A 25,455-nucleotide genomic window follows, 5' to 3' on the forward strand; every position below is an offset into this window, starting at 1 on the left:
AATTGTTCAATAACAAAAACAGATTGGTCTAATTTAACAGACCTCTATAATTTGAATGTTATATTGAAATTCACTGAAGCATTTGTTCATCTTGTAAAAGATCTGTTATTCAAAAGTGCCAGTATATGACGTTTGCCAAATCAGACCCTTGCCAGAAACAGATGGGATTCTCATTTAAACAGTACAGTATATTTTTAAACAAATTATATGCCTGACAGTTAAATATGAACATCCATTAAATGGGATGACTTCTACCTGTTTTTTGTCTGGACTAATACAGTGACATCATTGTACTTTATTACATAACAGAGCCTAGGTGCGGGAATGTACTGCCATTTAGCAATAAAAAAATATCATAATCATAATATAGCATAGGATACAATTACTTAATGTTTTTAATAAGGAGAATGCTCATTTCATTTTGAATATCACCTTCAGCTTCCATTTCTAGAATTATTACATTTTAGCTGTGCCAACAATATAGGTTTAGAAATACAGTGTAAGGTTACATTTTTATTCAGTAGAATAATAGACCAAATTTTAATAACTATTGCTTTTTTATTTAGCCGCTAACACAGTGTTCAAATTTGCAGTCTTTACCGCTATGTTGACAGCATGCAAATGGGAGCAAAGCACAGGAAGATCAAAACCTAAAAAGATAGAATAACTCTTTGTCTACACACATCCTTTGAGTCTTGCTAGCTTACTGTATAGATGCTCTTTAAAGTGATGTGTACTATAATCAAAATGTTACAGTAAAATAATGTATAAGGCTGATAGATTATTTCATGTGTAGGAGAAATGAAAAAAAAAAAAAAGTATGAATGTTTTTCAGACACCAATCTTGTAACTTTAAAATATCCTCTATATTCCGGTATTCTTTTCTCTCAAATGTGTGAAATTAGTTCTTTGAGCACTTTCTAAGTGCAGCAGGAAAATAATTACTGTATGAAGAAACATATAATTACACCAAAGTTATAAGAAAACAAGAAAAAAAAAACTATATTAACCCCTTAAGACCGCAGCCAAATGTACAAGTTGTGATCCAAAAAAACCGTAAACAAAACCTGGCATTTGCGCTACATGTCTGTCCAACCGTAATTCACCTCTTTCATATTAAATGCACCCACACTTATTATATATCATTTTATTCAGGGGAAACAGGGCTTTCGTTTAACATCAAATATTTAGGTATGGAACATAATTTAATATGAAAAAAATATTACAAAAATGAGAGAAAATAAGATTTTTTTTAATTTTTTTTAGTTCTACGTGACATTCTAACTGTGAATGTCATAATACTGTTTGCTTTTACTGCAATACAATACACATATTTGTATTCAGCGATGTCTCACGTGTAAAACAGTAACCCCTATGTACAGGTTTTATAATGTTTTGGGAAGTTACAGGGTCAAATATAGCGTGTTACATATTTCAGTTTTTTCACATTGAAATTCGCCAGATTGGTTACGTTGCCTTTGAGACCATATGGTAGCCCAGAAATAAGAATTACCCCCATGATGGCATACCATTTGCAAAAGTAGACAACCCAAGGTATTGCAAATGGAGTATGTCCAGTCTTTTTTAGTAGCCACTTGGTCACAAACACTGGCCAAAGTTAGTGTTAATATTTGAAAATGCAAAAAACTAATTTGAACGCAAATTTTGGCCAGTGTTTGTGACTAAGTGGCTACAAAAAAAAAAAAAACCCTATTTGCAATACCCTGGGTTGTCTACTATTGCAAATGGTATGCCATCATGGAGATAATTTTCATTCCTGGGCTACCATACGGTCTCAAAGGCAACCTGGCGAATTTTAATGTGAAAAAACTGAAACGCAAACCTTATATCTGACTCTAACTTTTGAAAAACACCATAAAACCTGTACATGAGGGGTACTGTTATACTCAGGAGACTTCGCTGAACACAAATATTAGTGTTTCAAAACAGTAAAACGTATCACAACAATTATATCGTCAGTGTAAGTGACGATATCGTCGTTGTAATATATTTTACTGTTTTGAAACACTAATATTTGTGTTCAGCGAAGTCTTCCGAGTAAAACAGTACCCCCCATGTACAGGTTTTATGGTGTCTTGGAAAGTTACAGGGTTAAATATGGTGCTAGCAAATTAAATTCCTTATAGTTTCAGCATGGGTTGTCAGGCAGGTCCCGCTAATTGTAATTAATAAAATGACCTAATTATGTAAAATTATTACATAAATATATGCGTAGAATTTATATATATATATATATATATATATATATATATATATATATATATATATATATATATATATATATATATATATATATGTGTGCATATATATGTATATAATTTTTTTTATTATTTTTATTTATATATAGGTATATATTTAGTGATATATACGTATATACTTATGTATATAGATATATATTATTTCATTCTACATGTATTTTGATATCAATATATATTAATTTTAAAATACAGTTAGAACGAAATTTCGCATGTTTATATATTTATCTATTTATTTTGTATTATTTTTTTTATTTAATTTTTTAACGTATTTATATATTTATTTATTTTTTATTATATATAAATATATATATAATAAAAATTATATATATTTAATCAATATCATTGTACGTGTATTTTGATATTAATATATATATATAATTATGTATATATTAATAATAAAATACATGTAGACAGTGTATGTATATATATATATATATATATATATATATACTTAGATCATATATATAATAAATATATATGATCTAAGTATATATAATCTTATTTTTACACTGTTTTAACGGATTTTATTTGAATTTCAGACAGCAGGGGGAGTACCTGTCATTACAGGCACTCCCCCTGCTGGCACTGCCTTGGACGGCTATGCCGTCCATGTGATCGCGGGGTCCTCGCAAGGACCTCGCGATCACATGGCCCTGGTGGGCCGAAGAGGACGGAGGGGGACGCCCTGGGCTCCCAGGTAAGTCCCCCATACCGCGATCGCCGGCGTGGGATCGCCGGCGACCGGGTAAGTACATAAGACCGCAGGACGTTCTATGCCGCCCTGCCGAGTTTAGAGCCATCTAAATAAGGACGGCATAGAACGTCCTGCGGTCTTAAGGGGTTAAATTATATTTGTGCAGGTTATTTTAAAATGATACATTCTACTGTCAGACGAAAATTGTATAGACATTAAAGTCAGTCAAGAAGACAGGAACTGCACGCCACATTTTAGAACAAAAAGTTCTAAATTGTAATTATAGGCCTAGTGGAGCTGGTATCACACAAACGCATGCATTAAAAACAAAGACAAGTTGCCAAATGGAAGCGAACAAAACAAAAACACATGTAAAATATGATAAACATCTGCTGAGAGAGCGAGAAAATATGATTTGAAATATGCAATTTGTTTGCTTTGATGAGTCTGTAGAATTAAGAAAAAAAACGTAAAATCTGACACCGTGTTTTGTAATTTAACAGTATAGGTAATGACATACAAACAATGCCATAAGGCATTGAGATACAGTTTTAACAGTTTATTTCTTCCTATTACTTATATGCATATCATATTTTCAAAATTTCATACTGCATAATGGGTAAATTAAGAATAGGGAATGTAAAGCATTTAAAAATATCGGACAAATCATAGGCATCCTATATAATGATAATAGGAAGTCAACAATGCATGCAAACAGGCACTTAGCGTGGCGAAGCTAAAAAATGAGGAACTGAGCCAAAAAGAGCAAAACCAATTTTTTTAAGTACATAAATAAAAAAAATAAAAAAAGGAAAGTGTAGGTACACTGAAAAAATTAGATGGGTGTATTAGTTAATGAAAATCAGGAAAAAGTAGTGTGGCGGAACCAGCCCCACCACTTGTGCCTGGAGAGGACTGCTTGCCAGCCTCTTGCCATGTGATTATGGTCCCTGGGAGGTTTGGCCCTTGAAATAACAGATTTGGTCATATTTTATTTTATTATGCTGCTGGCCCTTTAAGAACCATCTGGGGACTGACTTTTGGGAACAATGCCCCTTTAAGACTATGGCCCCTGGAAGATATTGCCTGTTAAAGACTATTTTAGCAGATTGGATTTTAAAAGACTTGCTGCCCCTTTAAATTGAATTGGTATTCTGCAGCTTTAAATTGGCACTTCAGATGCAGCCGAAGTGCCGAAGTAGCCGCCATTCGACAAACGAACACGTGGCGGCGGACGAACACCGCTGACCCTTACCTTCTCCTACACTCCGTTTTCAGCTACAGAGACTAAGTCCCGTTCGGCAGTTTGAACTCACTGCTATACTAAGCTAAATGCACGAACGGCCCCGTTCGTGCATTCGAATGGGACTTAGTCATTTTTCTGTGTAACATAGACCGACCGCACAGCCCAAATCTATGGAACTGTTTTGGGCAGGAAAATGTGCTTGCGGTCGGTCATAAAGGACTCCCAGCTATCTTTTGATCTACTGGATGGATTTGTCTGATTTTTGAGGGTTTATGTTTAAAGTGTGAAGATTCTGAATATGTAATTGTATTTATGAAGATTGGACGAATATTTTTAAAGTTATAGTACATGTATAAAAACTGTATTTTCCTGCTTGTGATAATTATGTTAACCCATTGTGTACCGTAATTATATCACAGGCAGAGGGGAGGATTTTGTGTATAATTGCTGGAAGTGTAATGTACGTGTGTTATTGGTTGGTCTGTAAAACCCTGTGGGCAGTACTGTGTGTGTAGATTGTGAATAAAAGAGGCTGTATGTGCCAGTAGTCAGTTCTGCTTGACCTCAAAACGAAGTGTTGTCGTGTTATTGGGGGAATTGGATTGTATGCTGATTGCCAGGAGCGTAAGCTAATTGTATGCTTTTCCTGTTCAGCTGTTTACAGCATTCATATGCTTGAGAGCATTCGTATGCTTCTCCGGTTCGGTGGTTGTGGTGTCTGCTGCAATGCTGGGAGTCCTCAGGAAGCGCTAGGAGCATCCTTCAATGGAGGTACCCAGTCGGGGTGCCCGTCGATCCGTTACAGGTAGAAATTTTAAATAACTATTTTTCCTCAGTATATATTATGGAGGATCCTACAGCAAGAGAGAAGCAAAGGATTGCTGCAAAAAACTTGCAGAAAAATTGTGATTGGATGACTCAAGATAAGGTTCTGCAGCAACTAAAGAACGTTAATGTAAACAAAGCTCCAGGGCCTGATGGTATTCATCTACATGTATTTAAAGAGCTAAATGTGTAAATAAGTGAACTTCTGTTTCTAGTGTTTCAAAATGATTTTATTTAAGGAATTGTACTGAAGGACTGGAGAAATGCAATTGTGTTTCCTACTTTTAAAAAGGGTTCAACATCTTCCCTGGAAATTATAGACATGTGAGCTTAACTTCTGTGGCTGTGAAAGTATTTGAAGGGTTATTAGGGGATAATATTCATTAGTTATTAGTAATAATTAGAATGGTTTTATGAAACACAGGTCATGTCAAACTAACCTAATTGCATTCTATGAAGAATAGGTATAGATCTGAGTATTGCAGTGGATATGATCTACTTGGAATTTGCCAAGGCGTTATTATGGTTCCTCACAATAGGTTACTGTTCAAACTAAGAAATTGGTCTAGATCAGTGGTTCCTAACTCAGTCCTGAAGTATCCCCTAACAGTCCAAGATTTAGGGATTACCCAGTGGTCTCTAAGGTGTTTTTAGACAGAGAAAAAAAAAACACTTTAGACACAGAGTAATCCCTGAATCCTGGACGGTTAGGTGGTACTTGAGGACACTGTTTTGAACCCCTGGTCTAGATGAAAATTCATGTTCCTGGGTAGAACATTGGCTTAAAGATAAAGTACAGAGAGTTGTCATTAATTTTAATGGTAAAAAAAAAAAAAAAAAGTGGTTTTCCTCAATCTTCTGTTCTGGGACCACTTTTAACATATTTATAAATTATCTTGAAATAGGCATTGAAAGCTATGTTTCAGTGTTTGCTGATGACAACAATCTGTAATGTAATACAATTTGAGCAGGGTATTGTTTTACTGCAGAGCAATTTAGATAGATTGTGGGACTGGGCATTCAAATAGCAGATAAAATGTAATGTAGAGAAATGCAAAGTTATGCACTTCAGAGTAAATAATGCACAAGCAACTTATACCCTAAATAGTAGTGAATTAGTGATAACACACAATAAAGATTTGTGAATTGTTATAGTCAAACAAGGCAATGATGTGCAATGTCAATCAGCAGTTGCTAAGGCCAGTACGGTATTGTAATGTATAAATAGGGACATTCATTTTTTGTGATGAAAATATAATTTTGCCTCTTTAAAAATCACACCTTGAATATGCTATGCAATTTGGGGCATTAGTTCAAAAGAAGGATATTGTGGCAGTAGAAAAAAAAGTGCAGAGATAGGCTACAAATAAATAACAGGAATGTAGCATTTTAGTTATGAAGAAAGGTTAACAAATTTGAATCTCTTTAGTTTAAAGAAACAGTGCCTCAGAGGGCATATGATAACATTATACAAATATATTCGTGGCCAATACAAACCATTGTCTGGAAATCTATTCATAGACAGGACTATACATAGGACATGAGGTCACTCATTTAGACTTGAAGAAAGGAGATTTAGTCAATGCCATAGGAAAGGGTTTTTACAGCAAGAAAAATAAGGATGTGGAATTCTCTGCCTGAAGAGGTGGTTTTATTAGAGTCCATACAGATGTTTAAACAGCAATTGGATAAATACTTCCAAAAACAGGGATATTATTTCTAATTAGTGGGGTAATAGCTTTTTCATCCAAGGAGAGATATGACTGACATTCTAGTGTCAAGAAGGAATTTGTTCCTAGTTGTTACAAAATTGGTTTGCTTCAAGTTTTTTTGTTTTGTTTTTCCTTCTTTTGGATTAACATCAAAAATGCAGGAAGGGCTGAACCTGATGGACAAAGTGGCGTACTAAAGGGGGGGCGGGGGGGGCGACCCGCCCCGGGTGCCACTGACTAGGGGGGTGCCATGACGTCCGGTGTCATGTGTCACCCCCCCGGCCCCCATCATTACGCTGCGCACAGCCGCAGCACCTTTGCGGCCCGGCAGGACTTACATGGATGAGAAGGGGAGGAGTGTTGCGGGCCGCGGCGTCAGCCCGCCTTCACGGATCTTCAGCGGAAGGATCCGGGCGGTGAGGCACCCAGTCGGTCAAGGCATCAATAAAATGTAAGTAGTCATTTTATGTGATGGGGCTAAATTAATTAAAGGGGGGAGGGAGGTTTAATTAAGGGGGGAGTGTGTATTAAGGGGGGTGTATTAATTAAGGTGGGAGTGAGAATTAAGGGGGGTGTATTAATTAAGGTTTGAGTGAGTATTAATTAAGGGGGGTGTATTAATTAAGGTTTGAGTGAGTATTAATTAAGGGGGGTGTATTAATTAAGGTTTGAGTGAGTATTAATTAAGGGGGGTGTATTAATTAAGGTTTGAGTGAGTATTAATTAAGGGGGTGTATTAATTAAGGTTTGAGCGAGTATTAATTAAGGGGGGTGTATTAAGGGGGGGGTGTATTAATTAAGGGGGGGTGGATTAATTAAGGGGGGAGTGGATTAATTAAGGGGGGAGTGGATTAATTAAGGGGGGAGTGGATTAATTAAGGGGGGAGTGGATTAATTAAGGGGGGAGTGGATTAATTAAGGGGGGAGTGGATTAATTAAGGGGGAGTGGATTGATTAAGGGGGGTGTATTGATTAAGGGGGGTGTATTGATTAAGGGGGGTGTATTGATTAAGGGGGTGTATTGATTAAGGGGGTGTATTAAAGGGGGAGTGAGTATTACTTAAGGGGGGTGTATTGATTAAGGGGGAGTGAGTATTACTTAAGGGGGGTGTATTGATTAAGGGGGTGTATTAAAGGGGGAGTGAGTATTACTTAAGGGGGGTGTATTAATTAAGGGGGGAGTGAGTATTAAGGGGGGTGTATTAATTAAGGGGGGAGTGAGTATTAAGGGGGGTGTATTAATTAAGGGGGGAGTGAGTATTAAGGGGGGTGTATTAATTAAGGGGGTGTATTAATTAAGGGGGGTGTATTAATTAAGGGGGGTGTATTAATTAAGGGGGTGTATTAATTAAGGGGGTGTATTAATTAAGGGGGGTGTATTAATTAAGGGGGGTGTATTAATTAAGGGGGGTGTATTAATTAAGGGGGTGTATTAATTAAGGGGGGAGTGAGTATTAATTAAGGGGGGTGTATTAAGGGGGAGTGAGGATTAATTAAGGGGGGTGTATTAATTAAGGGGGGAGTGAGTATTAATTAAGGGGGTGTATTGATTAATTAAGGGGGAGTGGATTAATTAAGGGGGAGTGGATTAATTAAGGGGGAGTGGATTAATTAAGGGGGGAGTGGATTAATTAAGGGGGGAGTGGATTAATTAAGGGGGGAGTGGATTAATTAAGGGGGGAGTGGATTAATTAAGGGGGGAGTGGATTAATTAAGGGGGGAGTGGATTAATTAAGGGGGGAGTGGATTAATTAAGGGGGGTGTGGATTAATTAAGGGGGGTGTGGATTAATTAAGGGGGGTGTATTAATTAAGGGGGGTGTATTAATTAAGGGGGGTGTATTAATTAAGGGGGGTGTATTAATTAAGGGGGGTGTATTAATTAAGGGGGGTGTATTAATTAAGGGGGAAGTGAGTATTAATTAAGGGGGGTGTATTAATTAAGGGGGTGTATTAATTAAGGGGGTGTATTAATTAAGGGGGTGTATTAATTAAGGGGGTGTATTAATTAAGGGGGTGTATTAATTAAGGGGGTGTATTAATTAAGGGGGTGTAGATTAATTAAGGGGGGTGTATTAATTAAGGGGGGTGTATTAATTAAGGGGGGTGTTGAATTAAGGGGGGTGTGTATTAATTAAGGGGGGGTGTGTATTAATTAAGGGGGGGTGTATTAATTAAGGGGGCTGTTGATTAAAGAATTAAAGGGGGAGGTTTAATGGGGGTGCAGGGTTTTTTTGATTAAGGGGGTTGCAGTATTCTATTTATTAAGGGAGGATGTGCACTGCAGATTTTTGTTTTTTATTAAGGGGGTGTGCAGGGTTTTTATAAGGGGGGTGTGCAGGTTTTTTGTTATTAAGAGGGGTTGTGTACGTTTTTGTTTTTTATTAAGGGGGTGTGCAGGGTTTTTTATTAAGGGGGTGTGCAGGGTTTTTTATGTGTAGGGAGTGAATGAAATTTATGTGATCGGGGTGCAGGGTTTTTATATGAAGGGCGAGACAAGGGGCTTTGTAGAAAGGGGCGGGGCAGGGCAGGAGTTTTCTAGAAGGTTCTCACCAGCCCCTTTCTACAAAAGCACTGGTATTGAAAATATTGAAAAAATATGTGGGTGTTTTCTTACATTTTTATTATGGGGGGGGGGGGGGTGCCACACTCTGGGTCCGCCCCGGGTGCCAAATGCTCTAGGTACGCCCCTGGATGGACATGTCTCATTTCAGCTATGTAACTATGTATTAGATAGAGATATTTTTTTCTTACTGCCCAATTCTTCCTTGTATTGCTCACTTCCTCACTTCTCCTGATGTGTGAATAAAAATAAATAGTTATTTACTGTCCTCTAGCCATAAATCTTTTTTTCCTCATCAATTCTCTCTTTTTTGGTGTCAAAGGTGGAAGTCCCAATCACTAATCAAAACTTTACGCTTTTCGAGTGGTTTGCGATTTGGTTACATTTTGGCTTGGAGTTTAGGAATACAACCGATGGCCTCATAGGCCCACATTCGGATGAATTTCCGTTCAGACAAAAATTAATCTCCAAGTCCATCAAAAATATATGAAAACTTGTGCACATATTTGTGTACGCATATTTGAGGCCCCCATCTCCTGTTAAAAACTTGTTTACTTCTTTGCAATTTAAAAGGCCAAATGCCTTCCCACTGGATTAGAGTCCCAAGTAAACCCAATTCTAGTTCTGAAGTGATGGGCAATAAGTAGACATGCAATGGTAATCAAAATAAACTCCCATGTAATGTAGCCTATGTAAAGTAACCACAGTCTCTCTTGCAGCAGTTATTGCTTCTATCCTGATAAGGTGAACAACAGATTAGAATGGGATGTAAGCAGCTCTTATGCTCAAACAAAGGCAAAACCAGGGTGTAATAAAAAAACGAAATTTCAAAAAGATGTACATTTAACAAACCGCCTCCCCTCCAAAAAAATAAAATACAGGGCCAAAAATGCAAATACTTTTTACATAAATTAATAAATAATTTTACAGTTGTACTTCAAAGAGACACTTGGGACACCGACACACTTATGCGTTTTATATTAAATTCAAAGTATAGTTAAATTTACAATACTATATTGGCCTTCACATATTGCATATACATCAAGAAAATAATACTGTAATATAAATGAGTTCTATTGTAAAAGTGACAGGAGACAGTCAGGACGCAAGATGCATTAGGAGCTGTCGTATTGCTGGTATGATTTATTTATGTCTATTTCTGCTGACAGCAGTTTGTATTAGGCTAGATGTGCTGATGTACACTGTGGGTTACTTGCATAATTAAATGGTTTGTGGCTCACATATTTGAACCCGGTATTATGAGAGCATGTGACTTGCAAAAAGTCAGACTAACTTAAAAATAAAAACCAACACGGGTCACAGAGCATTATCAGATAACGAAAAAAGTGGAATGGTGGAAGCTATTCTGCAAACAACAGACTGATTGGCTGTTGATATCAGTGACGGAATAGAGAGGGGGACCTGGTGCAAGACTTTTTTTTCGTACAAGTTCCACAATGCTTTGCCAGCTGGGAATGTACCATTTGCCATTCTTGCAGGATTGTATTTAGCTCTGTGCAGTGGTTGTGTGTTTGAATGTAAGCTTGTTTTGTATGGAGTGTGTGTGTGTGAGTGAGAGAGAGAGAGAATGTAGTAGTGTACTTGTGTGTACTATTGTCATTTGAAAACAGAAGTGTACTTTTGTGTAGTACACAAAACTTGTGTTCACAATGTAATGAACCAATATTATGAGTACCTATACCACACTGGTGGTACCCTCTTATGTGAGACACGCATATATAAGTGTATGTTCCCCCCCCCCCCCCCCCTCCCCCCCTTTTTTTCTTTCTGTATCCCTTTTCCCGAAAAACTGATCAATAAAATACTTATTGAAAAAAAAAAAAAAATAGCCACCTCCACACAGAAATACAGTCAGATCTAGGCAGAAGTGGTAATTTTATCACCTCCACACAAAAATACAGTCAGATCTAGGCAGAAGTGGTATTTTATCTTTACTTACTATAGCCCGCTTAGATAAAATAATAAAAATGTTCTGTTTTTGGTAATTTGTTAATCGTCATTGTATTGTTATACATTTCATTCTGCAGACAAAAAAAAAGAAGACCTGCTATTTTTTTATGTGCAGTATAATGAAGACATTAGATACAAGTGAAGATATCATTTGGCCATTACACATAGTAGCACAGCTGTATCACCATGAGTACTGAACCTGCATAGAATATAAATGCAGAAAAGGTTAGAATGAGAAGAATTTCATTATTTTCTTCCACAGTCTGTGCAAATAATAGGAGTACACCAAGCGTGATTCGGTATGAAAACAATTTAACCAAAGAATGTTCATCAGTAAGACAGCAAAGATATGGTATTCGTTATTACGAAGGGAGTTTGTGAATAAACTATGTACCACCAATAGCTAACCTTCACTGCTGAGGCCTCTCAACTACATTTCCCCGGGTGCTCAGATAGCCTTAGGCTAAGCATCATGGGAAATACAGTTCGCAAACATCTGAAGTGCCAAGAATAATAATCACTGTACTATGTTGTCATCCCCATGCTTGTATCTTCAATTGCATTGTTTTAGAAGTTATACTTATACATTTTTTTTGTTTGATTGTCTTATATTTTTATCACACAAAATATGAATTATTACTACAAACATACTATATTTTAGCTGTTTAAAACAGCTTAAATATGGAGAAAATGAAAAGGAATTTGAGTTAAGTCCAACAGAACTCCAGCTTTCTCTCGTAAATTCTCTACGCCAGGACTAGGCAACCTTCGGCCCTCCAGGTGTTATGGACTCCATCTCCCATAATGCTCTTACAGCCATAGTGCTGCCAAAGCATCAGGGGTTATGTAGTTCACAACTTTTGGAGTGCTGAAGGTTGCCTGGTTTATGCTGTGAGATTCCCATCACCACCATCAAAATCAAGTTTAGATGCACTCATTCAGTTCATGGAGAATTTCCAACTGCTTCTGAACTGAGGTAAGAACATGTTGCCACCTAGTTTGAAGATAATCATTCCCAAGCATTTTTGTGCCAAGAGTTCTATTTTTCAGATGTACAGGTGATACTCGAAAAATTAGAATATCATGCAAAAGTTCATTTATTTCAGTAATGCAACGTAAAAGGGAAAACTAATATATGAGATAGATGCATTACATGCAAAGCAAGATAGTTCAAGCCGTGATTTGTCATAAGTGCGATGATTATGGCTTACAGCTCATGAAAACCCAAAATCCACAATCTCAGTAAATTACAATATTACATGCAATCAATAAAACAAGAAGTGTACATAGAACAATATCGGAACTCTGAAAAGTATAAGCATGCATATGGACTCAGTATTTGGTTTGGGCCCCTTTTGCAGCAATTACTGCCTCAATGCGACGTGGCATGGAAGCTATCAGCCTGTGGCACTGCTGAGGTGTTATGGAAGACAAGGATGCTTCAATAGCAGACTTCAGCTCTTCTGCATTGTTCGGTATCATCTCATCTTTCTTTTGGCAATGCCCCATAGATTCTCTATGGGGTTCAGGTCAGGCGAGTTTGCTGGCCAATCAAGCACAGTAAGCCCATGGTCATTGAACCAGGCGTTGGTGCTTTTGGCAGTTTGGGGAGGTGCCAAAGTCCTGCTGTAAAATGAAGTCAGCATCCCCATAAAGCTCGTCTGCAGAAGGAACCATAAAGTGCTCCAAAATCTCCTGGTAGATGGCTGCGTTGACCCTGGACTTAATGAAGAACAGTGGACCAACACCAGCAGATTACATGGCTCCCCAAATCAACACAGACTGGAAACTTCACACTGGACTTCAAGCATCTTGCAGTATGTTACTTTCCATTCTTCCTCCAGACTCTGGGTCCTTGGTTTCCAAATGAGATGCAAAAGTTACTCTCATCAGAAAAGAGGACTTTGGACCACTGAGCAAAGATGCTTGTGACAATTTTTGTTGTTCAGGAGCGGCTTGACAAGAGGAATACGACATCTGAAGCACATGTCCAGGATCCGTCTGTGTGTGGTGGCTCTTGAAGCACTGACTCCAGCCTCAGTCCACTCCTTGTGAAAGTCCCCAACACTTTTGAATGGCCTTTTCCTGACAATCCTCTCCAGGCTGCGGCCATCCAGGCTGCGGTCATCCCTGCTGCTTGTGCACCTTTTTCTTCCACACATTTCCCTTCCACATAACTTTCTATTAATGTGCTTTGATATAGCACTTTGGGAACATCCAACTTCCTTCGCAATTACCTTTTGAGGCTTTCCCTCCTTATGGAGGGTGTCAATGATGGTTTTCTGCACAACTGTCAGGACAGCAGTCTTCCCCATGATTGTGATTCCTACTGAACCAGACTTCGAGACCATTAAAAGGCTCAGTAACCCTTTGCAGGTGTCATGGCTTACTTAGCTGATTAGAGTGGAACACTGTGAGCCTAGAATATGGCACCTTTTCACAATATTCTAATTTACTGAGATTGTGGATTTGGGGTTTTCATGAGCTGTAAGCCATAATCATTGCACTTATGACAAATCACGGCTTGAACTATCTTGCTTTGCATGTAATGAGTCTCTCATATATTAGTTTCCCCTTTTATGTTGCATTACTGAAATAAAGGAACTTTTGCACGATATTCTAATTTTTAGAGTATCACCTGTACTTCAAACCCTTTGTGAAGAGTGCAGACTGAGTGGCTAGAGGAGAACTATCGAAAGTTCAGTCATATTCCTGCCCTCTCTACTCACACTGCATGATGCTCTGAGCCCCATGACCGATACAGCAGAGAATATCCAAATCTTCTACCCAGAACCTTCACAGGTGCACTACAATAAGTGCAGGAAGTGGGTGCTTTATGTACACCCCTCCTGGGTGTCCCCTAGTGTGGAAGGACCCTTCTGCCACCCTTCTCTTAGTACACCACTGGGTTTCATGGTGGTGTACTTTAATTGTCAATATTTTACTGAAGTTACAGTATACAACCATAGTTTTGGAGCAAAAAAAACCAGCACAGCTGTAACCTAATCTGCCCAGTGAAAACACCACATCTATCTACCTGAAATGTTCCTTCAATGATATACCCATTGTACAGTGCTACGGAATCTGATGGTGCTATATAAATAATAATCATATATGACTGGAAAACTCAATTGTTACGAATTGCCAACAAAAATTATTAGATAATACAAGGATTTACAGATAAACCTAGAGATAAGCAAACAGTTCTACTACTAAATTGTTTATTTTCTTTTTCCCAAGCCACAGTAGATGTATTTTCTGAAATAAAATGTTATATTGGTACTTTTGTTCAGTTAAGTGAAAAAATAAAAACAAAGAAAAATATTTGTGGGGATAACAATGTGTCTAAAAAATGTGTTAAATAATTCAATGTTTTACCTTCAGGTGGAGTTCCTATGGTGCTGCCAAGTCCCAATATAGCAATACTTTTGTTCCTTGGTTTTAGCATCATGGCGAACTCTTCTCCGCGCTCCCAATGTGGCACTTTTACTGGTTCTAAGGAAACATTTTGTAGTTTGTCCTCATGAAGTACATTGTACATGTACTTAATGGCATTTACCAAGTTGTCAGAACCGCTCATTCTATTACCTATTGTGTCAACAAACTTCGCCAGTCTGTTATATGACCTGTTCTGGGCACTGCCATGAACAGCAAGTTCTATTATAGCATTAGCAACTTCTTTGTAACTTGCTATTTCTTTCTTTATTCGTTCAAACTTTTTTGGATGAAGTTTATTATGGTTGTAGGAAAACCCAAAGGATGATGGCAGCAAGCATAAAATCAGTACAGTTGTCCAAAGAAAGAACTTCATCTTAATTCTGTACTTCCCTCCGTCAAGAAAATCCTATTTAAAAAAAAAAAAAAGTTAGAGAAGTACTGTTTTGCACGCGGAACAAGTTCAATGTTCACTTTAGAGGTTGAAAGAATGAATTTGCATTTTTGCGACTTTTGTTTCTTTAAATGTGAATAAGAAATACATAATACCATATGCTTGGATAAAATACAAATATCCCTTATAAATCTTCTACAAACTGTGGTAGAATTATGTTAAGCAAATCCATAGTGGTTTCTAAAATTCAAACGGAACAATTTATATTCTACCTCCACCTCAATTATCCGATACAAACACTGCTCTGCCCTGCCACTGGTGTTTGGAAATATAGTCTCTGGTCAGTGTGCTTTCTTAGCAGGAGAAGCTCCACCAGATGGTTCTATCACTTAACTTAAATATTACTCATCTAAACTAACATGATATTTACAGTAGGAATTGAAAGTGAATTTAAAATGTAAGGTTAAAATATCCAAACGGGCAAAAAGTCTCCAAATCAGAGATTTTTCAGTTCAGCAACTCTGGCTTTAAAATTTGAAGTTCACTTTCAATTCTAACTTCAGTAAAAAAAAAAATCTTTTGGTACATTGATGCAATATTCGGAAGAATGGAGTAATACCAAATATCACTTGGTTCAATGAAGCCAGTGTGTTACCATCAGAGAAAGAAGGGTGGCTTCCAACATAACAGAATTCAAAGAAGTGGTCATTGTTAACCAGGAGTGTGTGTTTCACCCATAAAGCAAGCATCATGGTAGCTATAGGCTGTTAGAGAGAAATATTTAAACAAAATCTACGCATTGTGCTAGAAAATTGCCAGGGACTGAACTTACTGCAAAGCATAATCACAAGTCTTTGAAACAGACTGTCTACATCACAAGTAGGTCAAGGAATTCAAACATTTTGAGAGCTTCCCATAATACCAAGATTTCAGATAATGGCACACAGTCATTGTAATAAGCATGGATACAAGGGATCTTTTACACCTTAAAGCAATGATGGCAAACGTTTGAAATGCACAGCTTTACAAACTAGATTTGCCATAACACTGACAGTCTTCCGGCATATATGTATAGAATAGAATTTATACCATTTATATTTAACCTTTTTTTGTGTTTATTTTTTTATTGTATTTATCACATTTATTTTGCAATATATATATATATATATATATATATATATATATATATATATATATATATATATATATATACACACACACACACACACACACACAATGCTCTTACAGCAGATTATTATAATACATTTTGCTTATTCAGCATTAGCACTATTTAATTTTTTTTCCCACGTTGGAATTGGTGTAGGCTCTCTTATTAGGCGAGTTAGGTGGCCGCCTAAGGCCTTGTGCTGGATAGGGTCTGGCGGCTGCCTAACTCGCCATAGGGCAGACTGTCAGGTCCTCGGTCAGAAACACACTCTCGGACAACCACTAAGGGAAACCACGACAGGGCAATGAGAGAAAGTAAGATTGCATTTAAATATGCTTTTAACAATTTTGATTGGCCAAAATCAGCCCCAGGACATGCGCGCACATGATCAACATGGGGCTATTATTTGGAGTGGATCCGCAGCGGCCGGAGTCCATCAACATGTTGCAGGAGTCAGTTTTGTAGACGCACGGCCGCTGGGCACACATACTGCAAGGTGAGGAGGAATATGTTACAGTGAGTGGCAGACTGTGCAGAATCTCGTGATCTCTGGCCAATCAGAGCGTTGCCACGGATTACCACAGCAACGCTCTGACTTCTGGAGATCGCAAGACACTGCATAGTCTTCAGCTCACACCCGGCAGAGCTGCAGACAGTGCTAGCTCTCTGCTTCTAAGGGGAGAATAGAGAAACAGCCCACCGGACCACCAGGGATCAAAGACACTGGACCACCAGGGAAAAAAAAGGAAGGTATTTTTAAGATTGCAATACCCCTCTCACTGTCACCCCCCCACCCCCCACTGTGTCACCCCCTCCCTTCCTCAGTCACTCTGCCACCTATCACCCACTCCCTCACTGTGTCACCCCCTCCCTCAGTCACTCTGCCATCTTTCTCCCACTCTGTCACCCCCTCCCTCACTGTGTCATCTCTTTCCTCCTTCACTCTGCCACCCACTCTGTAACCCCCACCCTCAGTCACTATCCCACCTGTCACCCCCTCCCTCACTGTGTCATCCCTTTCCTCCCTCACTCTGCCACCTGTCACACTCTCCCTCACTGTGTCACCCCCTCCCTCACTCTGCCACCTGTTGTCCCCTCACTTACTCTGCCACCTGCCCCCCCCACTCTGTCACTCCCTACCACACTGTCACCATCTCTCATTCTGCCACCTATCACCACCCTTCCACACTCTGTCACCATCTCCCTCCCTACCTCACTCTGCCACCCGTCACCCACACACACTGTAATCGCCCCCCCCCAGAGACATACACACAGTCACCCCCCTCCACACACAGTGTCATCACCCCACACCCTGTCACCCCCTTAATCCTGCCCCTTGCATTAACTCCTCCTGATCCGGTCCTACTCACTCCCTACAACCAACATGCACTCACCTCCCCTCGCTCTGCCACACTTACCCTATCACAGTAACTCACCCCCTCAATCTTCCACACTCATCCAGTCAATTAACCCACTTAATCCTGTCACATTTACTCCTTCAACAATGCCACATTTACCCCACCCATGAAACATTCACCTTGTCACATTAACAATTTAACGCTCACACTTACCTGCCCTCACCCTGTAACACTCCCTCCTCCAGCCATGTAATACTTGCGCTCACTCATTCTGTCACACTCACCCTCTCGCTCCGTTTAACTCACCCTTACACAGTTACCCCTTTACTCATCGTGTCACAGTCACCCCTGAAGACAGTCATAAAACATAGCTTTTCCATGAACAAGTTGCTCAAAGGCCAAAGGCAGACCCCCATATACACAAAACACCGCAAGCAGCTACCAAACACACATATGGTCTCAGGCACAAACATACACATGCTCACAGAAACATACATTCACATACAAGGATACTCCCTGTCAGACACATAAAAATGTAGACAATGCCAGACACTCAGAAATACACACAGCCAGATAAATAAAAATTGTGACTGTATGTCTGTATTAGTCAATGTGTGTGTGTGTGCGCATCACTGTGTTTGTCTAAGCATGTATCAGTGTGTATATGTATGTATGTATATTAGTGTGTGTGTGTGTGTGTGTGTGTCTGTCTGTCATGTGAGAGTGGTATGCAAAGGTAAAGGTGCAAGCAACATAAATATTATATGCCTACATACATATACAATGCATGGGGAAACATAAGATAATATACATGTTAAGGATTATAGAGTATGTGGGGAAAATGACTTTTATCTGTAATTTTATTATTTGGTAAAAAAAATAAAAGTCAAAGCAAAATTTTCATTTTTGTGTCAAAAAACCCTTTCACACTGGCACTTATGTAAACATGACTGCCAGGCTATACAATCATAAACAATTAGCTTAATTGCAAATTATCTCATAACTACAGTCAGAGAGCTCACAACGCAGCGGCATAGGGAGCTGCAACAATGCAAGTCTCTGAAGATGAATACAGAGACTAGCTCTCTGTATCCAGCGCTTCAAGCCCACCCTTCATTATATCTGCAGCTCCTTATACACACACACACAAGGGAACCCCTATTTCTTTTACTAATGGTGTTAGTGGGGGGGGGGGGGGGCTCATGTTTGAGTTTCCCCTAAGGCCTCTCAAAGTATAGAGTCGCCCGTGTGTAGGACCCACGAATATTGGGGTACTGTGGCATGGTGGAGGGCTTAACACAAAATGGTCATATTGTGGAACTGAAACCCCATGTTTGCTGAGATATGGGATTTTAAGTAACCTTGTAAAATTTTAAAGTGTATTTTTATGTGTGCGCAGTTCCTTAATCTGCATTATATTTATAGTAAAAAAAAAGAAAAAAAAAGTTACCTGTGCTCTCTCCCAAATCCCTATGTAAATGTAAAACAAATAGAGGTTATTTAGCTACTCCAATGGCCATTGCAGGGAATACCCGCCTGCCACGTCAAGGCAAACCTCTCAGGTGGGTCCTACACTGACCTTTCACCTTGTTTCCTTGAGCTTCTGGCAAATATATCTCTAATGAGACAGAGAGGGGTATTTTTTATATACACCCTTATATACTTATTAACCCTTAATAGGGAACACATGGGATGGGCGGCAGCATTGTAACCTGGCTGTGTGATGCAAAAAGTGAATACAAATACAGAAAGAAAAGTCCTGCACTCACTCCTATCACTCCTGGGCGGCAGCAACGACCACAGTACACATCACCTAATACATATAGTAAAAACCAAAGGAAAAAAGTTACCTGCGCTCTCTCCTTAATCCCTATGTAGATTTAGACAAATAGAGGTAATTTAGTTACTCCAATGGCCATTGGAGGGAATGCTCGCCTGCCAACGTCAAGGCAGACCCCCCTAAGCGGGTCTTACACTGACCCTTTACCTTGCTTCCATGAACTTCTGGCAAAGATATCTCCACTGAGACAGAGAGGGGTATTGTTTTTATATACACCCTTATATACTTGTTAACCCTCAATAGGGAACACATGGGATGGGCTGCAGCATTGTAACCTAGCTGTGTGATACAAATAGTGAATACAAATAATAAAAAATACAAAAGAAACGCAGGACTTTTGGCATTTATATTTATATTTGCAGGCTGATTAATCCAACTTGTTAATGAAACTTAATATTCTAAATGTCACCTGTCAGGCAGATAGAACCCAGTGACAGATTGCAAACATTGAAAGCAGTAACTGCAATTTTTTTTTTTTTTTTTTTTTTTTTAAACAGTAAGAAAATGGTTGGCTGCTGCATTCTCCTTTATATTTAATCAAGTGAACTGCAATAACTATTTTACCCTTTTGAGATGTCACATGTAGGGCATTAGAAAATGTATATGAAGGTATTCTGATGTCATGGGAGAGCTGACATTCATCAAACATCAAGTGAGCATGTTCTCTCGGTAATGCTTTGAATGGATTTTATCAACAGGAGATGGAGTGAGTGGTCAATTCGCTCTCCCTGCCGTTGATAGACGGTTTGAGGTTGCCAAGCAACAGCACAACAAGCAGTGTAAAAATAAAACTTTAATAAAATGTTATTGTAAGATGAAAACCGTATTATGAGCAGACTGCAATAAGATAGCTCTGTGAGGCCAAGGGTAAAACATGGCATTGCTGTTTCTAAACCACAGCTGATACCTATGCTCCAAATATTTGTTTAAGTGAATAAATTAAATAATAAGCACAAAATGTTAAAAAAGCACTGTAGTGGTGTAAAAAATAAAAAAAAGGTATGACATTGTTATAAATGAAAGGAACACTTCAGATTGGAGATAATGATCACCTGAATACATTATATAATGCATTTTACATTTTGCAGATAAAGTGCTAAAAAATAAAAAAAATAAAAATGTACTGGGGTTTTGCAGTGAGTGCTGCCCAGGGGGTACATGACTCCTGTAATTCTAGTTCTCTTTGTCTTTGTATTCGAGGTACTGATAGTGAGCTCCTAAAAGAGAGGGACATTAGGACAAAAGGATGTAAGCGCAAAATAGAGACTGTCCCTCATGAATACGCACAGTTGGGAGGTATGATATGCAATTATTATTTAACATAGAACATTAGTTATTTCTGGTTGATTGATTTTAAGCTCACATGCCTAGACAGACCCCATAGAAACATGCTACATTGCTATTGGTACAGTATATGCAATCTACTATGTCAGGGGGGTTGAGGGTAGGAGATCTTTATCATTATCTCATCTTACTATTAGGTTCTCAAATTCTTGATTGGGGCCAGCTACCGGTGAATGTCGTGCTTTACGTAAACGAACCCCTGTGTTTCTGTGACTCCTGGTTGAATAGGGAGCAGCAGAGACCAAGTGTTTTTTTTAAAAAGCTGTTTAATATTTTGGTAAAATATAATTTGTGGGTGGAATATGAGAAGGCGTTTCATCACAATTACAACATCTGATGATTTGAGTCAAGATAAAAATTCTTATCGCAACTCCCTCCTCCAATGGCCTCCCACATCACATTCCCATTGTGACTGGAAGGAGGGACCATTTTGTCAATTAACTGAGTTTAAACAAAATATAGCCCCCTCTTATAGTAGAATGGCAACAAATAATTTGAAAATAAATCCCAGCTGGATACTGACAGATATGGGCTGCAGTCATGGACCCAACATAGCAGCTGATCCACCCAAAATGTGTCATTTGCAGGTATATGCAATATGTTGAACAGATTTCCCTAGGGAAGTGTGGTCTAGAGTTCTGATAAATCACTTTTCTCCCCACCTCTAAAATGTTTCTTTGCGTAGAAAGGAAACAGGAGAAATATCCAACACCAGCTGCAAAGCTAAGGAATGCTGTATGGCTGGAATTTAATTTGGGCCAAAAAAATCTCCATAGAGAATACCTGGAATGTTTTCAATTTATTTCCACTCTATTTTCTTTCAGTTCTCCAAATTCAGAAACAATTTACTTGAGGATGACTCCATAAAAAGGTCTGCAGCTTGCATTTATCAAAAATGTTTCTTTAAACAGCTTCAACTTCATAGTGGGGAGATGAACATACGTCCACCGACAAAACGGAATATTGCAGTTTGAAGTGAACTGAAATATATGTAACAGATATTTGATATCTATTAAACTATATCAGAGAATAACTAAACGAAGACTCTAGATTAATAAATAAAGGTTTTGTATGTGTATGAATAATTTGTTAGAAAAACCTTTAATTTGGGGATGGAACGCTTTTTTTTTATTCTGTGCGAACAAAGCTAACAAATGTTAGCTGCCAGAGGTTGAGTTACACCCAAACAATTAAATTAAAGTAATGTCTGCATTGGAAAAGTTTCAAGAAGAAACACTACACATGCACGGTCAATGAACCACAACCACTTCAACAACCATAAGGGTTTATGGTAATTAGCACATTTCTCGGGGGGGGGGGGGAACCCACAAAGGTTAACCATATTCTAATAAGAAAAAAAAGTCTATGTAAAATTACAAATGATATACACATACTATACTGACATACATGTTGGTGTGCAGTGGAGTACATAGAAGCATGTTGACCACATACGTTAACTTGCATACCGTATGCTGCCTCTGTTTGATTTCCTCTTCTTCTGAATAGGAAACTGAAGCTTTGAAAATAAATTCACTGGAAAGATAATCTGCTGATCCCCACATATTCTACCAGTTACAAATTAATCAGACTTGGTGAAAGAAAGCAACTGAACCTAACGTGGAATCCGTAAAAGAACAGTAATGATTGTTTAAAGGTATTTAATCAGTCAGTTGAAACAAGCCTGATGCTCCATCAGCAAAAGCTTATATAATGAAAATAGGAAGTGTTACATGATTTTAGCGTTGAATACATGAAAAAATAGTGCCTTGCTCAGTATATAAAAACTATGTGGCAATTTTGTTATATACAACTGTCCACTACTGGCTAAGTCACCATTTTTGTCTCAAAAATGGTCTGAATTCTTCACAGCATTAAGCTGATGATCGGTCATATTAATCCTTCCTTGCCCAGTTCTTTTGGTTTTTATTTAGTGAAAATTGCATATTATGTGAAACACGGGATGCATATCTGGCCGTACAACAGGATTAAGTAACTGTGTGCATAGATTGATAATCAGAGAGAATAAAATATATATATATATATTTTTTTACGTTAATATCATTTTACTTTTTCCATTATTTGTGCATCCTTTATGGAAATATTGAGGGGATAACAACTTTTAGGGATTAAAGAGAGGCAAAGGGTAAGTTGTCTACCTTTTGCCCTGCTTAGCTCCCTAAACTGAAATCTCTCTGGCCCATGGATGTGTATCTGGGCCCATGACCAATTTGCCTTAGTGGTCAATCTGCCCGTGAACAGGCATAATTAATTAAAATTGATACAGTACGTTGCTTATGTTAGTACAGTAAGTATATAGTTACAGTGACTGAACTATACAGGACTTGGCAAAGCTAACTCATGTACAAAGAAAAAGCCCCAGATAAAAGATAATTACACTGTTGCTGAAAATGGGTTACGGAGGTAATATGGGCATAACCCAATGTATACAAACTAAAGAAAAATTAACAAATTAGCTAAGAGTTCCACCTAAAGTAGGGGGAAACCTACACCCCACTGAAATGATCCCCAATTAAAACATAATTTTAAGGTAATCAACTTAATTAATTATAAGAAAGCCAACACACACAAAATCGACTAAATAAATACACAAAAAGAAATGTGCAACCTAAAGTGAAATAATCAGAGAGTGTTGAATATACTGTTAAAAAGGAATGGAAACTTTATCTAGAAGGACATTGAGCATATTTAAAGTTGAAATTATGTTTGAAATAAACCTCTAAGAGTAAAAAGTTAGTTGGTGTATAGTATCTAAATCTCTGGAATATATATAATGTAGAAAACAATTTAAATATCCCTATTTAGATAAAATAGATTCAAGTGTCAGGGATTAGAACATGTAATTTGAATTTTAAGGCAAGACAGGAGGCTTCATATTTGGTTTACCTTCTTTTCTGAAAACCTCCAGCAGCAAATAAATAGTTAACATAACTTTTCAGAACAACCAATCAGCGGGAGGTTTATAGCACCGCCCCCTGCATGCTGGAGCCTGTGGGTAGCACGTGGCGTCGAGTGTGGAGGTGTTGGAGTGGTTTTTGTATTGAGTTTTGGAGCCATTCTGGAAATTGTTTGCAGTCGTTTTGGGACTTTTTGGTGCATTTCTCAAGCTGTGGAAAGGTATGGAGATGAGCTTCGTCATTTGCATGCCTTTTATTGTGTGTTCTGCATTGTGGGTTGGTTTCCATGCCAGCTTATTTTGACTTTTTTTTGACCTCCAGAACGGATTATTTGTTTTTCAATGCGTTCCTATGGGAAACCGCGTTTCGGTTTACAAATGTTTCGCAATAAGAAATGTCCCGGAGAACGCATTAAATCCGTAAACCGAGGTCCCACTGTATAATCCTCCTCTTCCTTTATGCTCTTCTCTACAAAACCATTCACAAATAAAATCACTGTATTATTATATTCAACTGCATATTTTAAAACTGATCCACGCGTCCAAAGTCCAACACATTATCTTACTGTACCATTACCTGATACACATACACAATTGAAAATGTGACAATATCTAACACTGGAGTACATTTTTAAAGGAAAATTCCAAGGTCGGAATTGAAGTGGCTCATAGCTGTATTGCACATACACAGTCGGCACACATCACATGCATTTTTAGGGGTGGCTTTTGGTGCTAAACTCCCAGTTGTGAGATTTTTTTCAGGTGGCAGGATACAAGCACTTTTATCATTTTGTGCTTGGCAGCAACTAACACTACACTAGCACATACCTGCTGGCCACAACACTAACTCCTAAATGGCAGAGTAAGATGGAGGGGCTTGGTGAAATATGGGTTTTTAAGGAGGTGGGAATAATGGGAGACAGCGGGTGTTGGAGAGATAATGAGGGGTACAGTAGATATGACTCGGGGTGAGGGATTTAGGTCTTCTGGGCAAAAAGAATAGCGTTGGGGATCGGCCTTGGATGCAGCCTTTTCATATGGGCTAGTATGGTTTTGGAACTCAACAATGCCCCTGGCACACATTTATTTTCATTCATACATTTAACTTTCCAGCCCGAAGTTCTCGTACATCTCCAGTGTTTAAATTTATAATGCCATTTAAACCAATACAACATAGTGCTCTTTTCCAATTCTATATATTGTTAGAATATAATTCATATTACTTGCCCAAGCCTTGCTACAATTACCTTTGAAAAACGAAAGGACAAGGAAAAAAAGAAAATCCTTGCTGGAGAAAAGACACAAACAATGGGACCTGTATGAAAAGAAATACATTTTGACTGACCAGTCTGCATTCAACAATGGATGTGATCATTATATTTGCTAGTACAAGATATAATGGTCAATATGTGTTCTACATGGAATGAACTTTGAAACTTCAGGTCAAGAATATGGACAATTAGCATCTGAGCTTCTTTACCTATACCACCCCTACTTCTTGATGATGCATTGTTGAATGATTCTAAAAACTCTGGTTAAGACTAATGGATAAAGTTCTACTCTGTTCCATTATGAAAACGCAATAATTCTAGCATAAAAAATAAATAAAAATGTTTTGTGTTGAAAGAAAACTGATGGAAAGTAAAGTTTCTTTACAAATTGTGACACTTCACAGTTGTTGCAAAGAAAATATATATAACTTAAAACATATAT

General features: G+C 38.1%; 1 protein-coding gene across 2 annotated transcripts in view; it reads right to left on the minus strand.

Annotated features, from left to right (window-relative positions):
* CPQ (carboxypeptidase Q) overlaps positions 1 to 25,455 on the minus strand; it is a 414,103-nt gene that overhangs the window by 364,794 nt on the left and 23,854 nt on the right. For both annotated transcript variants that reach the window (XM_063450306.1, XM_063450307.1), the window contains exon 2: positions 14,668 to 15,133. In XM_063450306.1, the coding sequence (XP_063306376.1) occupies positions 14,668 to 15,100 (433 nt within the window). In that variant the 5' untranslated portion in view covers positions 15,101 to 15,133. The remainder of the gene's footprint in view (positions 1 to 14,667; positions 15,134 to 25,455) is intronic.

Source organism: Pelobates fuscus, chromosome 4 (assembly GCF_036172605.1).
Source record: "Pelobates fuscus isolate aPelFus1 chromosome 4, aPelFus1.pri, whole genome shotgun sequence".
Taxonomy (NCBI): Eukaryota; Metazoa; Chordata; class Amphibia; order Anura; family Pelobatidae; genus Pelobates; species Pelobates fuscus.